The following is an 18,471-nucleotide window of genomic DNA, read 5'->3' as shown; positions in this document are numbered from 1 at the left end:
AATTAATATATAAAATATAAAATAGAATATTTAAGAAAAAAATGATTAAAAATTCAAAATATTAATTTAAAATATTTAAAAACTGTGTGATTTAAAGAAATTTTATAATATTTTATATTATAATTTTATAATATTTTATATGTAGAAATATATCGGTGGGGGGAGGGAAGGGGGATGAGTGAGTGAGTGAATGAGAGAGAGAGAGAGAGAGAGAGAGAGAGAGAGAGAGAGAGAGAGAGAGAGAGAGAGAGAGAGAGAGAGAGAGAGATGGTGATAATGATAATGATAGAGAATGAATGGTATCAATTACAAGAATGTTTTTTGCGCTTACATGTCTTACGCTTCGCGTAAACAGAGTTGCTCTAGAGACCTTTCAGAAGCCAGTTACCATATACCACAGGTAACACACAATGTGTTATTTTTCCTGCTTTTCACGTTGTAAAAATTCTCCATATTTCATACTTTTTCAATATTCATTTGTTCATCATATTTTAAAATGCAATATTTAATTAAATATTATTGATATTAACAAATATTAAATCTAAATTTTAATTTATATAATTTCACAATTCTAAAATATTTAAAATTAAATTTATTTAAAAAAAAATTTAAATGCATTAATTAAAAAATAAAAAAAATTCTAATTTTATTTATTAATATTTCATAATTTAATTATATTTCTTTTGAATAAAAAGATTAAAAAACAAAAAATTGCATATTTTTATATATTTTATATAAAAAATTAAATATTTTTATATATCAATTTTCAAAATTGAGAATATTTAAAATTTTTGTTAGAATATTTATTATTATAAAAAAATATTTCATTATAGATTTATTATCATGAGATATGTATAACATGAAAAGCTTTCTAAAAAATCTACCAAATTATTTTTTTTTCAATTTTTTAATATTTAATTAGATTTTTATGATGCATTGAAAAATTTCTGATAAATTAACTGGCTCTGATATATAAGTGCTTCATCAATAGTTTAAAAAACAATGAGTTTTAATATCACAATTTTTATTATTTTAATTAATTCATGATTATTTTTGTAATTCTAATAGTAATAGTAATTCAACTTATTAATCCATTTCGTTAATTAATTTATTTTTAAAATAAATAAAGGAATTTTTAATTTAATTATAATAGATTGAAATAGAGTCTTCGTTTGTGTCCATTCGACAATTTCATGGTGGTCCGCCTGGTCCGCCTGGTCAAGGACCTCCACGTGGTCCACCTGGACATCCTGGTGGACCTCCAGGTGATCCAAGAGGTGCTAAACCACGTCCAGAATGGAATAGACCACCAGGTTTGTTAAATATTACAATTCATCATAGTTTATATATGAAACATCTTGGACTTTCATGCTCAGTTTTTCCCTTCATTTTATGTTATTATGGTAAAATTCTTCTTTTTTTACAGCTAATTTGCATGATAAAGTAGATACACAAAAATTATCGAAATTAAAATTTGAAATAAGACACAAAGAACTTTAGATCATTTTAAATAATGAAGCATCATGTAATAAAATTATTATAAAAGAAGTTCACTGATGTCATTGTTCAATGTGCATAGGAATGCATCATGGGCCTCAGGGACCACCAGGTTTCCCTCAACATCAACATATGCAAGGCCCTCAACCTGGTCAAGGCCCACCACAGAGAGGACCTCCTCCAGGTTCTATGGGTGGTGAGAAATTTAGGATGTTCCTTGAATCTTAACAATATTGCTATTATTAATTTTTTATTACAATAATGCATGATATTGAGGGAAATTTTAAGCTTAGGAGTATGAAGGTACAAGGTGTTTCATAAAAAAATAACAGAAAAATAATTCTCTTTATATTATTAAGTTATTGATAAGATGTTATTTTATATTTATATATATATTTATTATATATTATATATATATAATATATATACATATAAGAAATATATATAAAGAAATTGATTATTTATAAAATGATACAAAAGAAATAATTCAAAGAAATAATAGAAATAAATCAAAAATATTTAAAAATAAAAATTGAACATATATTTTTGAAAATTTATTGTTTTGTATATCTTTCAAGAAAAATTTATTAATTATTAAAAGAATTACAAATTCTTAGTTTATAATAAATTCTTAGTAAAAATATTTTGATACTAATATTATTATAATTGCATTGTGCAAACATATCCTAAAGCAAGAAACAATTTATTAATTCAATTACAATTATTTTGTTTAATCCAAAATTTTTATAAGCTTGCTATATACATTGTTGCAAGCTAACATAGATATTGATCAGGAATGTTACCAGGTCCAGGAGGACCACCACCTGGTCATGGAGGTCCACCTCAAGGACCACCACAAGGACCTCCAGGAGGACCTGCACCACATGTGAATCCAGCATTTTTCCCACAAGGACCACCTCATCAACATCCAGGACAACATCCACCAGGCCCTCCTGGTCCACCTCATGGACCACCTCATGGTCCACCACATGGTCCACCTCATGGTCCACCACATGGTCCACCTCATGGTCAACCACATGGTCCGCCCCATGTGCCTCCTCATGGTTATGGACCACCCGCAGCACAGGTATATTGTATTTCATTTTATTTTCATATTAATTATTATATAATTAATATAAATATTTTATTATATATATAATATTTTATATTTAAAATTTTTTATTAAATGATTATTAATTATATTTTCTATAAATGATGATTATTTAAAAACTCTTTAATTTTTTTTAACATTTTTGACCATCTTTAATAAATATAATTATGTATAATCTTTATAAAAAATTATATATTATTTTCAATAATAGAATTTAAATGAATTAATAATATTTAAAATTCTTTTAGATTAGAATTAGATTAGAATTTCATTTGAAATTAAATTATTTTAATATTTTGATATTTTGATAAGATATATTTTGCATTTTAATAAAAATGTTTTAATAGTAAAATAAATAAAATTTTTTAAGAATAATTATTTTTAATTAAAATTTTAATTAATCTAACTTAAAATCATTTCCAGAATAGAAACAAACAAAATCTATAAAAAGTTATTCTATTTTTACTAATTTAAATTATTAAAATATAAAATTTTTTTAAATAAATAAAAAAGAATAATAATAAATAATAGAATAATAATAAGAAAGAGTAAGAAAGAATAATAGTAAAAAAATTTAAAAAAATGCCTGATTTAAAAATATTACATATAGTTTTATCTTTTTTAGAATACATTTATTTTTATTTATTTTTACACTAAATAAAGATAAATATTTATTAAAAGAAAACATATATTTCATAGCCACCTTATGGCGCACCAGGACCTGATCATCGTCCAGAAGGTCCTCCTCCTCTCACAGAACAAGAGTTTGAAGAAATTATGGGTAGAAATAGAACTGTTTCTTCTTCAGCAATTGCTCGAGCAGTATCTGATGCTGCGGCAGGAGAATATGCAAGCGCTATAGAGACCTTAGTTACGGCTATTTCTTTAATAAAACAATCCAAAGTTGCAGCAGATGATAGATGTAAAATATTGATAAGTTCTCTTCAAGATACTTTACGTGGCGTCGAGACTAAGAGCTATGGATCTGCACGTAGGGGTAAATTTCTTAAATTAATTTCATAATTTTTATATTAATTACTTTTCATTTAAACATCATATAAAAGTTTGTTTTTTATATTTTTTTAATTTATTATTTTTTTTACATAATTAATATTTTATATAGTTTTTTCTATTTTATTTATACATTATTAAATATATCAAATTATATCAAATATATATCATATATCATATCAAATTAAATAATAATATAATTCCTTTTTTTAGTTTTTTCATTCTATTAATTTTATTTTTATTTTCTTTTTTTTTATTATCATTATTAAAATTTTAATTAAAATTTGATTCAATATAAAATTTTTGTGTTTTAATATTGATATTAAGGATAAATAAACATAATAAATTTTGTTTTATTATTTAAAGATTTAATAATCTTTTACTTATAAATTAATATTTAATTAATTATCTTTTACTTATATATATAAATATTTAACTAATTATTTCAGAACGATCACGTTCACGTGATAGAGAACGCAGTCACAGAAGAAGACGTGAGAGATCAAGGAGTCGTGACAGAGAATACAGAGAAAGAAGTAGAGATAGAGATAGAGAACGTGATAGAGAACGTGATCGTGAAAGAGAAAGAGATCGTGATCGTGACAGAGAACGTTATTACAGTGAACCATATCCACGGGAGAGATCACGAAGCAGAGAGAGAGATCGTGAACGTGAAAGAGATCGCGAATATAGAGAACGAAGCAGAGAAGAAAGGTAAGCTTAAAATTTTACATAATTATTTTAATGTCATATTGGATGTACCATTTTATTTTAATTGGATCAAAAATAATAGTCACGTATGTGTGTGATTTAGAAAAAAAAAACAAATACGATTAAAGTTTATATAAAATATACGACATTTATATTGTAACGAGCCGCATATATTAAAGTATATTATGTATCTTGAAAACTATTTAGATACAAGAAATTTTTTCTTCATAAATAGATATATCATTATATCAACAATATTATCGTAAATAAGATAAGTTCCATAGATTGTACTATATATTTTTTAAATATTTCGAATCATGCTATAAAAAACATTACAGAATTCATTCAAAATATTTGAATACTTATTTAAAGTGATAATAAATCGTGCTAAGTTTGATAAAGATGTAGCTAAATTAAATAATAAATACAATATATTCTATGTATAATATTAATAATAAGTTTTAAAAGAAAACAAATGATTTATAGTGTGTTCATTTGTAAAATAGTTAATAATAATATATATCTACTTAGAAATTGAAATATTTAGATGGAACAAATTATTATTAAATAATAACTATTTGTAATATTTTCTCATGTTTTTAATTGTCTGTATTAATTAATTATTTTAAAAAAATTCATGCAGACAAGAACTGTAGATCATTTTCAAATGATCTATGTAATAGTTTTATTTATAAGATTTATAATTTACAATATAGTATGTATAAAATCTTACGAAACTTTATTAAAATAATATAGAATGATATTAATCCTTTTGCTGTTATGTATTTTTTATAATTCTAGACTATTATAATTATTTAGAGAAAATTTTTATTAATTATTATATGGAATAATTTAGATTGAATTAATGATTTAAAAAATGTTAATTTTAATAAAATAAAAATAATTTATCATATAATCAGTAGCAACAGGATTAACTAAAATGAACATTTGTTATGTTAATTGTTATTAGACACAGAATAAGTGTATTTAAATAATATTTTTATATATTTATATATTTTTAACGATTTTTAATAATTATTTCAAAAAGATATCAGTTTTTTGTTCTGCTATATTGAAATTAATATTTAAATTATAGAATTTAAATAAAAATTAAAAATATAAAATTTAATTTTATATTTTATGAATTGTTATAATAAATAAAAATATTAATTATATTAAAGAATACGTTCATCAAAATTTTAAACATTTATAAAATATAAAAAGTAACAATTAACATATCAAATGGATGAATATTTTTATTATTGTAAGTATCAAATTGTTTGATAATGTCTACTTTTTATTTATTTTATATAAAAAAAATATTTTATATAAAAATTTCAATCAAAAAATGAAAAAATTATGATTTAGAATAACTATTATATTGATATTTTACAATATAAAAAGTGGATATTATTTATAAAAAAAATCAAATATCTTATGTTCTACATAGTTATTCAATATATAGTTTCAACACATGTAAAAGTGATAGGCAAATTATAAATATTTTATTTTAAAGGGTTGTTATAATTCCTATGTTAACTTTAATTTTCTGTGTATAATAATATAATAATGAGAATATAATTATATTTACACTTTTTTTATTATAATCATATTAATAAATCAATTTTTTACAAAAATATATAATATATATAATATAATATATATATTATTTTTATAATTTTCAATTTTAAGAATATGTAAAGTAAGATTTAATGTTAAGTATTAATATATTTTGTGCTTTTTTTGAAATACAAATTTAAAAATTAATTTATTTTTTTTTTAACTTTTAATAATATAAAAAGATAATTTTTATAATGATAATAAATCATCTTATCGAAATTAATTTTAATATTATGATATAAAAATGAAAACAACTTAAAAAATATAGCATATAAGAAATCAATAATTAAATGCAATTATTCAATCATTAGATAGAATATTAATTGTATATTTATAAAATTTAAAAATTACTCAGTGAATATTGGTTAACATAGGAAAACATTTATTATGTATTAGTCACTATAAAATAAAACAATAGAGAATGATATGGAATAGATATTTTTATATTCATTTTAAAGTAATAATCAATTTTTAGTAATCATTTTTTTATACTGAATACTATATATCAATTATTGATAAATTATAGTTACAATCAATAATTATTACTGATTTTCTTTAATTATTTCAAAAATCAACAGAAATTTTTTGTTTTTATAGTATTCAGAAATTAAAAATGTTGTGATTTCAATTTTTAAAAAATATGATGTTTTAGGAATATTTATAATAACAAATATTGTAAAATCATGCATTTGGAATGATTAATGATCATACTGAATTAATCAAATTTTATTGTAAATTGATTCATTCATTTATTATTTTTGAAATATTTAGTATAAATGAAATATTTAGTATAATACTGAAATTTCAGAATTAGATGGCCAATAATAAAAAATGAATGATGGTTCGTAATTTCAATAATTATGAATTTATAGATTAAAATTAATTTCTGTATGTTTGTTAAATACAATAGATGATGGCCAAACTGTGGCTTTTCTAAATATTTACTCTCTCATACTTATATACATATAACTTGTTATAATTTCTTTTTATAAAATTTGATTTAAAAAGCGCCAAACAAACAAAAAAATTATGTCTTAATCATAAATCCTCGTGCATTTATATAAGAGAAAAATAAGTATATTTATTTATATTAAATCTATTTTCTGAAAAAAATATACGCATGCGCAGTTTATAATACCGTTCCAATTGAAAATATGCGATATATAAGTTTTATCATGATAAGGTTTGGTTACAAGTGGATTAAAATATAATTCAAAATATTTTAATATCTAAATTTTAATTTTAATATTTTAAATTCAAAGGAAGAAATAAGCTCTAATATTATAATATTAGTTTACTCGGTAATATCTTAATAATTAATTTTACACAATTTTCACAACATAATAGAAATATGTATGCAAGTATACTTTTTATAAAATATTATTTAATGCACAAATTTATAAAATCGTTTAAATCACATTAATTTTCATCAATAAAAAGTTAAAGATTGAAGTTGCATAATAATTTTTTAAATATATATAATTGAAAAATGTTAAATATAAACGAATTTTAATTTTTTTCTTAAAGGAAGTGGTATAGTTACATACGATATTTCTCTTTTATTTCTTTTGTATATTTGTAATTTTTATTTCTAAGATTATCGCTAGAAAGAGTATGTAAAAAAAAATATACATATATTGTAGATATTGCTTTCTATTCAAAACATATTTCATTATGTTTCATAGAAACATTTCAAATGAAATATTTATAATTATTTAATTTATGAATTATATCTATTTTTAATTATAAATTTTGAATATTAAAATTTTATATATTTTTAAATATTTTAATCATTTTTTGAATAGAAATTTAATTTTTAGATTATTGGAGTTGATAATAATAAAAAATTAAAAATATAGTTATTAATATTACGATCTATTAGATTAATAATTCATAAGTTAAATAATTAATTTTTACTGATAATTATTTTATATCTTATTATAATGTATAAATATTTAATTTAAAATGTACTTTTAAATGCTTCTTCAATTCATATAATATGCATATTAATAATATCTGTATATTTATCTAAAAAAAAATTTGTAATATCAATTTTAATATCAAGAAGATATATGTAAAATGTAAAATTATTTATCTATAAAATAGTCGTAATCCTGAAACCATGCAAATATGGAATTGATGAAGCAAAATAAATATATATTCTTTAATGAAAATTATATTCTATCAAATTTAGTCGCTTTTGACTTGATATTTAAATATTCCGATATGGTTGCAGGTTTAACGACGAATCTTCAAATTTTTTTGAATATGTTTGAATATTATACATGCACTTACATGTATTTGGTAACTATAATTAGTAGTACTTAGAATAGCATATTATCGTATCTTTTAATCCAATTTATATTTTCAATAGAAAAATATTAAAGAAAAAAATTCTATCCTTTACATAAGCATTAAGTTACAGAGTAAGTTCATAATTTCATATAAATTTCATATAAATTTTGCTTAAATTTTAAAATGAAAAATTTTTAATGAATTATATTTCGATAAAAACAAATTAAATTTTTTTATAATGTAGTTTGTTTTAACTAAAGCAACGTGCTAAGCCTGGTAACAATATAAGTCATAACAAAGTATGCATATTTTCCATTAGTACGACACGTCAGTCAGCCAGGCCAAGAGTAAAAGAAGAACCGCCAGAGACGGCTCCCGTCTCGTCTTCCAAGGCGTCTAGGTAATTTATACTTTTTTTTCATATAACATGAATGCATGTAGACTTTTTTATTGATTTCTATCATCTTAGATGCGACAATAGATTTCTAGAATTTCTAATAATTATATATTATAATAAATTATATCTATAATATTGTATATTAACAATATAATAATTTTATAATATCTATCAAATTATAATTATTTTTAATAAGAAAAAATTATAAAAAAAATAACATGAAGAAAGAGAAAAAGAATAAATAGATCTTTTAATTCAATTTTATCTTAACGTGTATACAATAATAAGGAAAGTTATTAAAAATTTATAGTTTCATATTAGGAAATTGTTTATTGTAAATAGAAAAATAAGGCAATTCATATAATTTTCCTTTATTAAATTTCTTCCCATTATTAAAGTTTTCATTTAGAGGATTTTGTCATCAAATAAATAATATTTATAAAAAAATCGAAAATATTTTCATATAGAATTATGTGTGTGTATATATATATATATTATATATATATATATATTTATTTATTTATTTATTTATTTAATTTATTTATTTTTATAATAAGTAAAGTAAAATAATTTTTTAAAAATTTGATTATATTTTCATCTTTTTAAATTTATACTTTAATGAGGAAGTTAATTGTAAAAACAAAAATATGAAGAAAATGTAAAAGTAATTATAAATATCATAATAATGAGGAAGAAAATGGATTAAAAAAAAATATATAATTTAATTAAAAATTTAGAAATGAATGCAAAATATATTTTAAAAAAAAAAGCAAAAAAATTTTTTTAAATTTAATAAAAAATTAATAGTATCGGTAAAGTAAGATAATTGGCTGACGTGTACTTGTGTAGGTATTATGACGATCGCTACAGAGAGCGTGAACGAGACAGAGATCGAGAACGAGAATCAAGCCGAAGACCATCAGAGAGAGAACGAGAACCGGAACGTGAACGAGAACGAGAACGAGAAAGAGATCGTCGCGACGAACGAGGAGATTCTTCACATCGTTCGAGGCATTAAAAGTGATTGTACGCTAAAGAAAAAGGAATTTTCTTTAAAAATCAAATATAATAGAGAATACAGTAAGAGTAAAAAGCGAGAAAGGGAAAGAAAATGATGAAGATGGTTGTGTTCTAGTAAGCAAAGTTCGTAGGATCTCATCGTTGATTTTCTTACAAATTTCATCGAAAAATAGACACAAAAGGATATATATATATATCTATATCTATATATATATATATATATATATATATATATATATATATATATATATATATATACCCGTTTATCTCTTGAAAACACATGTTTATCTTTTATATTTTGTCTGAATATTCATATAGTATCTAGACACTTTCTCGACCACATAAAAATATAATTTGGTTTTAAAATGACAATGAAATACGATGATTACAAAAATTAATTAAAATTATTTTCTATCTCGATTCCATTTATGATTCCATCTTATGATGAGCAATTCAGAATAATTTTTATCAGAATACAAGAGATTTAATTTTTGTAGTAGAAAATAATTGTCTTGTGATTATTTATTTTACATGATGAATTCCTTTGTCTTGCTAGAAGTTTCTATTTCATGTATATTTAATATCATATATACAATATATATATACATATATATTAAAAGTATTCGTACTTTCATCTATGTAATTTTAATGTTTGCATTAGAGATTTCTGTTTCACGTATATTTAAATATACGAGTACATGTGTATCAAATATTATTAATGATGGTTTTGAGATAGAGGAGATAGTTTTGAATATACGTATATGTAATGTGCATTAGAGAATTAAACTTCATGTTTTTGATTATTCATTCTTACAGTATTTGATGACTACTAGTATTTTTATTGATTAATAATAATTGGATAATTATATACATCATAATGATTCTATAAATCCATAAATCTATTTTTAGATGTACTTAGATGTATTTATTCATAATGTGAAACATCTAAAAATAGAAATTTTCGGTCTGGAAAGTGTCGGAATCAATTAATATTTGGATACATATTTTATAAGCCTCTGTGTAAACTTCCGGCAGATTTATCAGTCATGAACATTCTAGCCAAGTTACCAAGGGATTTTCACGGGAAATTCTTAATCTAGTAATGTTATCTAGGAGATTGATTATAGAGATTTTTGTCACGTATAATTTTTTTTTCAAATCACAATGATGTTTTTTCCTTTCTTTTCTCTTTTTACGCAGCGTATACTACTATATTATTAAATATCATTACGCTACAGTGAAACTTCCGTATTTGCAGCCGATCGCGATCTAAAAAGATTAATGGAAAATTTATAAATTTCCATCAAACTTCGTTAGTCATATCGAATCAGCGTTCGAACATGCATTGTATTTTCCGAAAGTATATCGATTTTTCACTGTAAAAAAATTTTATTTTATCTAACAATTGCTCCAAAGAAAAAAATGTAGTAATGCTAGTGAGGTTATTCAGGTCGTAAATTGCTTTAAATGAATGAATAGTGTTCGCCACTATTGATAATTTCAATTATGCAGAATCTTGGAACTTATCCCCGTAGATACGGGATTTTACTGTAATTACTGAAAAAAATAATTGGAAAAAATAATGAAGTAAACAAAAATGCATACATTATATATGTGCATATATACATATATATCTATGTAATATTTAAGCAGAGAATATTTGTTTTGAAATAGAGAGAGAGAGAGAGAGAAAGAGGGGAAGAGAGAGTATGTATTGTCGAAAAATAGCAAAAAAAAAAAAATAATTATAATAATAACAAATTAACAAAAAGAAGTGACGAAAGCACAACGAAAATTATGTTTCATGGAGAGTCGTGTTTAGTTGCGGTTTACAGAAAAGCTGAAGAAAAGGCCCTACATTTCCTGATGAACTAAATTGATGCTGGCAGCCTCGAGGAAGAAAGAAGATTACATTCTGGAGTCTCGTCATCGATCTTCTAGCTCCACGACGATGCAAGATTGTATCTTAACTATAATACATATATACGCTTTCAAAAAAAAATATATGTGATAAACATGTCTTTACTTTATTCATCAGTACACACTATCTTCCTGATAAATATGTTATTTTTGTTTTATATGCTATTGCATTATTCCAATTATTAATCGAAAGGTGGAACCGATTGAAAAAAGAAACAAATTCAATTAAACACTTTCGATCTTGCTAATTAATTTATTTCTGTAACTTGGTGTTCAACAGCACGGGTCGAAAGTGTATGATGAGTCGGAACAAAATTTTACATGTAAAATGAATAATGATTATGTTCCCCGTTTTGTTCCATAATATATACTAGTCCCATCTGTGAAATTGGAAACATTAATATCAGAATTATATATTTATCTTTTAATAGTTGAGTCTTAAAAACTAATTTATTAAAAGTATCCAAGCTTGTGTATAATATCTAATAATATCTTATAAATAGAAAAAAAATATACATTATTGGACGAAATTATATCAATTTTATAGTAATAAGCTCTTTGTGATAAATAGAAGTATTTTTTGTAATACTCAATAAACATTATATTTAAGCAATATTTAAAAGATAAAATATTAAAAAATATTCTAATGTATTGCTATAATTTTGTCCATTATTTATTAATTGTAAATAAATACTAAGATTATAGATATTCTAAAGTCAACAACTTGGATAATTTTGAGAAATTAATTTTTAATTGCAGTGTTATTTTATTTTTCATATTTAGTTGAAATATTAAAAAACGCACAGAATATTGTGAAAGCGCAACACAATCACGGAATGACTTTGTTTGAATCATCACAAATGTTCCTGCATATTTGCAAAAGCAAAAAAAATTTTCTTCTTTGTACGCTTTTAAGCGTATATTCTAATCTTCGTGTGATCAAGGCTCATGAAATTAAGATTTTATGAAAAATTCCACTCGTTTTCTATGTTATAAAATGTAGAATTAAATGTACATAAAAATATCATGATAATGGTATTGTATTAAATGTGACAATGCATATTTTAAAAATATGTAATCTAATATAATATAATAATATGCTATAATAATTTCTATTCTTGATTATACAAGAATTAGAAATTAGAAAATTTAGTATTTTTGCAATAGGAAAAACTCTTTCATGTTTTAGATGGTGAAAGATCAATGCTATTGTATTTTTCTAACATGGTGTTCTAAGATTTAATATCTCCTTTTTTTTATATATTTAATCTTTATTTCTCTGAATTTCATAAATTTAAAAGAATATATCATTTTTTAATTTATTTTTTAGTTACATATATTATATAAATTATTTTTTAAATAACATATTACCTATTCATCAAAATTAGATATAAAACAAATATAAGAGTTGTAAAGAAATATTGCAATCACTTCTTGTGCATGAAAGAGTTAAGAATAACTTAAAAAAAAAATTACATGAATATTATATATTTAATCTTCGCAAGGAAGAAAATATTAAAAATAAACAAACATAGCGTGAACGGTTCACCTTTCGAAGATATTTTTCTTTATCAGATATAATTAAAATAAATGATAATATACATAACAATTGTTCTGTGAGTTCCAGTTGTACATATTAATTTTTATTGTATATCGCATAGCTATTCATTGCTCCAGCTGAACTCTTTGTGGCCACATTAATCTATAATAATAACAATTATAATGTAAAAAATGATCTCGTTATATAATTAGCAATGTATTATTTGTATATACGTATAAAATTTTAGTTTTATAACTTTAATTAATTTCATTTAATATATATTTTAATCAAAAGCGTTATTTAAAAAAAAAATGAAAAGAAAAAAGGACCACAAAGGGCTGAGCATCTGGTATCTTTTAATAAGTATCAGGAAATGAATAATGGACTCTCACAGAACGCAATATAAGATAATTAAATCCTCTGATATGCAAAAAAGAAAAAAAATCCCAACAAATTTTTATGTTGTAATACACAAGACCAGTTTGCATGATCACATACATTCATATCACGTGATTATGTTTCGATGTGCCATTTTAAAATATCATAATAATTAACTCGATTATGCAGATAGAGATAAGAGGCATTGCTAGATCAAGCATGATCAACTCATAGTCTAATTGTTTGAGTTTATTCATATTTTAATTCTTTGCGATTCAGTAATTTTTCAATTTGAAATTTAGATGATTTTAATTTGTACTTTTTATTATTGCCATCTTCATTAATCATAACTTGTAAGGTTTTCATGATATTAAAATTAAATTGTATTTATCAATATTTTAATTTTTTTTGTGAAAAAGATGCGCATTCATTTTATTATATTTAAGATCTTTTTATATAATTTGATAAAATAAAATAAATATATTTTATATATTTACATATAAAATAAATATATTATTTAAAAGTAATAATATTCATAGATTTGTAAAATTTCTGTTTTTAAAGATAAATGCTTTTAAAATATAGACTATATTTCTTTTATTGAAGTATAATATTGACTTTTTACATTCGTTATAAAAAAAAAAAGAAAAAATGCAATAATATTAATAATTTACGAAATATTTAAAATTTATAAACACTGTTAATATTATAACAAATATTTTTAATTTTATAAATGCAATTAATATTGAAATAATATTTTAACATAATAAATTCAATATTATTATATTAAATAATTCGATAGTATATTAAATTATTTTAAATATACTAAAATCATATTAACAATGTTTTTAAAAATGTTGCATCTATTTTACAAGTAATAAATATTTGTCCATGTTTATATAATTATTCAAATAGAATCGCAAAGTATTAATATATGTAAAATATTACTTTTATTTTATTTATATAATTCCAAATTCAAAATTTTTGTAAAAATCATTTTGCATTTGAATATAAAGATTAAATTCTTATAAATAATATATCGACAATTCGACTATAAGTATAGTTTTTAGAGAATCAAATGTATACATCATAGTTCTTAAAAAAAAATCTTCGAGTTGTGCACATACTGCAACAGAATCCTGCATCTCCTGGATTTGTTAGCATTTTGTGTATGAATCTCATTATGTATAGATTTTTTTATTGCGATTTATCAGTTAGAAAGATATGTCACTGTAGTTCAATTCACCATTTTTTTTTTAATCCCTATGTTATGTTTATCTGTGATTTTTCAAAAAATCAAGAATTATTTTATTCTATTTCAGAATTAGGAAAAATATTTTAATTTCATTTCGACATAGATTTCAATATAATTTCTTTAAGCATTTAAACAATGAAGCAATTATAATATTATGTTGCCTTTCATTGATTAAAAAAAAAAGAAAAAAAACTACATTACATTCTTAGATTATGCGATAAATATTTTTTTTTTTTACATGAGAAGTATTTTTTTCTGTGCTAATAATAAGAATTGTTCATTTAAAGCGCAATTTTTAAGAGAGATAAGGTTCAAATTTATAATTACAAAGATATTTGCGCTTTTTATCTTTTTAATTTTTTTTTTTATCGTTTTCATTTTAACATTATTTAAGAAAAATTAATGATTGCTCAAGAGATATAAGTTTAATATTAAGTTAGTATGTAGGATTTTTCTTAACCTTATCTTTTTTTTTTAAATAATTTGTTACGTGTAATTTCATAATTTATAAAATTAACTTAAACTAGAAACTATTAGTTTTATTTGTTGCGTTTTAAATGAATAATTTTGTGTTTGTTTTTATAAAAAGTACAAAGAGCTGTGAAATTTTTTTTAATTCTAATTTTATTTTTTAATGATTTATATTTAACAATATATAATATTCTATTTATAAAAATCATATTTTATTATAGAAATTTCAATCAAACATTGACATTGTGAATTATAAAATTATAAACAAGCGTATAATGGAACATAAAATGATATAGTTTCAATTTCTTGAAACTACAAAGCGCTTTATAAAATATTATTAAAAAATATTATTAAAGAGAACTATTATAGTTCTATATAACAATATTAAACAATGCGATTATTATCAAGAAAATTTTATACCAAAAAACTAAAAATCACTTTTTGTGAAACTACATAAAATTGTTAATATTTAGTGACCTTAACAGAATCGACGAAAATCTTTTGTACTGTCAAAAGATCATTATAAATTTAATGAAATTTTTTGTAAGTAAGTATACAATGAAATGCTTAGAATTTTCAACATTTCATATCATTATATTGATAATTTTTTTCTTCTTAATTCAAGAATTAAAATTGAGATGTGAAGAACTTAATGTTAATTATAATGAAAAAATATCACAAAATTGTGAATTTATAATTGTCACACTCAAGAAATTAGAAATGTCTGAAAGAGATAAATTAATGTTAATAGATAAAAAAGTAAATATATATTTACTTTTATATATTTAATTATCAAAAGTACAAGTTTATCTTTATTTTGCAATAATTTTAAATAAGTAAATTAATTCTTTATAAAATTCTATAACTGTTATATTATAAATGTTTATAAGCTTCTTAAAATATTTAGAAAAAACAACTAAAAATATAAATATATGAAAAATCCTATATGGATTTTTTTTGTAATCTTAAAAAAAAATTTTTTTTAGCAAAACATTAAAATGAATATAGAATATTAGAAAATTTGACATTCATTGTTCCAATATCTTTTTTTATTATGTCAAAAATATTAAAAATAAATAAAAAAACAAAAATAATTCTATATTAATATTATACAATTTTAATATTGTTTTTATAATAGAAAACTAAGTAAAAAAAATATAAGAAAAGACAAATGATAAAAACAAATTGCCTATCAGTTACACATAACTTATTTAAATTTAGTCGCATAGTATATCATGTTATAAAGCGCATCTTTAATAAACATATAGTATTTTAAGAGGCTTAATTTCCAAATATGCCGCGCATGGCATCTTTGCATAATTGCTCGTAACGAATTTCCTTTTATATATAATAATATATATTTTTGTTGTATAAAGTATTATTCATAAATCTGTTCATATTTTATTAAGTCAAAAATAGAGATTGCCTGGAGAAATATATATGGACTTAAGGGGTAAGTGTATATATCACAGAATATAATTTTAAAAATCGATATTTTCTGTGGATCACTTTGTTTCTATATGTTTATCAATAGTGAACATATATATATATATATATATACAAATGTATATATCAGATTTTAAACGATACACGAGCTAAAATTTTGTTCAAATTTTTATGTTACCCTAGTCCTTCTGCATCTAGCGTACTAAATTGTATGTGCAGAAATTATTAAACTTACAAAAATCGAAGTTACAGTTAAAAATTCAAGTTACTAACATGTTAATAAATGAGAATAAATTATTTTTAAAAATACATAATTATAATTTTATAATATTAAATAAAATTTACTACTTTATTTAATTTATCAAAAATACATGTTTGTATATTTTTTATAGTTAATTAATTTAATTAATTATTGCATCTTAATTAACATGCTAGTTTCTATGAATTTCTAAAACTCGATTTTATGGATGTTCAAATTTCATCAAAATCGATATACAAAAATTCAAAATAATAAAAATAACAGGTAAAAAATTGAAATTTGATCATCATCTAACATTGATAATGATTATGATAGTGGTGATGATGATGATAATATTGATAGTTATAAAGAAATATTGTATGATTTGATAATATTTAAATTTTTTGTGTGCTTCGTTATATATTGATAAATTTGCCATTTTTGTATTCTCGAAATACAAATTCTAGTCACTTGTGCCTTTGTCAAATCGAACAAACTTTTCGATTTTCGAACTTGAAATGTAAAAATCGTTATGAAAAATTTAGTACCGTTCTTTATGCGCTCTTAAATCGAATCTTTTGTATAAGATGTAAAAAAGAAATAATTATTTCTTCATTAGGATTAATTAAAAATAGTATATTAGTATAAATCAATCATATTAAAAGATTTGTACATATATACATATATAAACATATTGCTCATTTGTTACAACAATAACACAACTCAAAATTTGTAGTTTTTTAATTATTTTAACAGAAAAAAACTTGATATTTATATTACTTTTTACTGTTAAAATCTCTGTGAGTGTATTTTCAAATAATTGCATTTTTAATTTGACATTTTGTACGATTCTTATGACGATTTAGAACATTTTAAATTATTTTCGAGTTATGTTCATTCTTGCATCGAATAAGCGATATAATATATATGTGATAAATTATATAAATTTTATATGAAATCAATTTCCATCATAAGTGAAACAAGTATATAATTCATATTTTATATCATATTCAAAAAAAATTCTGATTTACATTAGTTTCATTGTATTTTGCACACATTAAGAATTTATAAATCATTATTGAAGATGTAATACTATATAATAGTCTTAAGTATTGTATGATAAAAAAAGTTGTTCTGTTTACTCAATTATGATCGTTAATAGAAAAATCAATATTTCAAAAACGTAATATATTAATCGATAATAATGTGTTTTTAAAATAAAAACAAAATTATTCTTTTTGCGTAACAAATTCGTTCAGCGTGAAAAGAGAAAAGTAATACATTTCGTTTATTATAAATAACAAATTGTTGTTTCTCATTGTAATTCGAAATATTTAACAATATTTTGGCTCGTTACCGTAAGATAAGAAATTTTAAATCACGTGTTATGTAGATTGAGGCATTTTTGATAATTCTAAATATTCTTATTGCTTGTTTAAAAATATATTATTTTTATTTTTAAATGACTTGTGCATTGTAGAGAAAAAAATCATTTTTATTATCATATTGTGGTTTTTTTTAATAATATATATTTTTGTAGCTATGAATATAAAACAGTATT

The 18,471-nt window shown here is 21.4% G+C and overlaps 1 protein-coding gene across 35 annotated transcripts in view; it reads left to right on the top strand.

Annotated features, from left to right (window-relative positions):
* The window catches only part of LOC107994079 (cleavage and polyadenylation specificity factor subunit 6), a 34,093-nt gene that overhangs the window by 3,900 nt on the left and 11,722 nt on the right, over positions 1–18,471 (top strand). For 2 of the 35 annotated variants that reach the window (XM_062076446.1, XM_062076449.1), the window contains exons 5-12: positions 356–400; positions 1,154–1,313; positions 1,580–1,693; positions 2,292–2,584; positions 3,308–3,605; positions 4,069–4,333; positions 8,565–8,645; positions 9,492–11,407. In XM_062076446.1, coding sequence (XP_061932430.1) covers positions 356–400; positions 1,154–1,313; positions 1,580–1,693; positions 2,292–2,584; positions 3,308–3,605; positions 4,069–4,333; positions 8,565–8,645; positions 9,492–9,660 — 1,425 coding nt within the window. In that variant the 3' untranslated portion in view covers positions 9,661–11,407. Of the gene's footprint in view, positions 1–355; positions 401–1,153; positions 1,314–1,579; positions 1,694–2,291; positions 2,585–3,307; positions 3,606–4,068; positions 4,334–8,564; positions 8,646–9,491; positions 11,408–11,484; positions 18,374–18,471 lie in introns of those variants that run through there. The other 33 variants (XM_062076450.1, XM_062076454.1, XM_062076448.1 and 30 more) reach the window with 22 other exon arrangements.

Source organism: Apis cerana, linkage group LG6 (genome assembly GCF_029169275.1).
Source record: "Apis cerana isolate GH-2021 linkage group LG6, AcerK_1.0, whole genome shotgun sequence".
Lineage (NCBI taxonomy): Eukaryota > Metazoa > Arthropoda > Insecta > Hymenoptera > Apidae > Apis > Apis cerana.
This window is presented reverse-complemented; position numbering and strand designations above follow the sequence as displayed.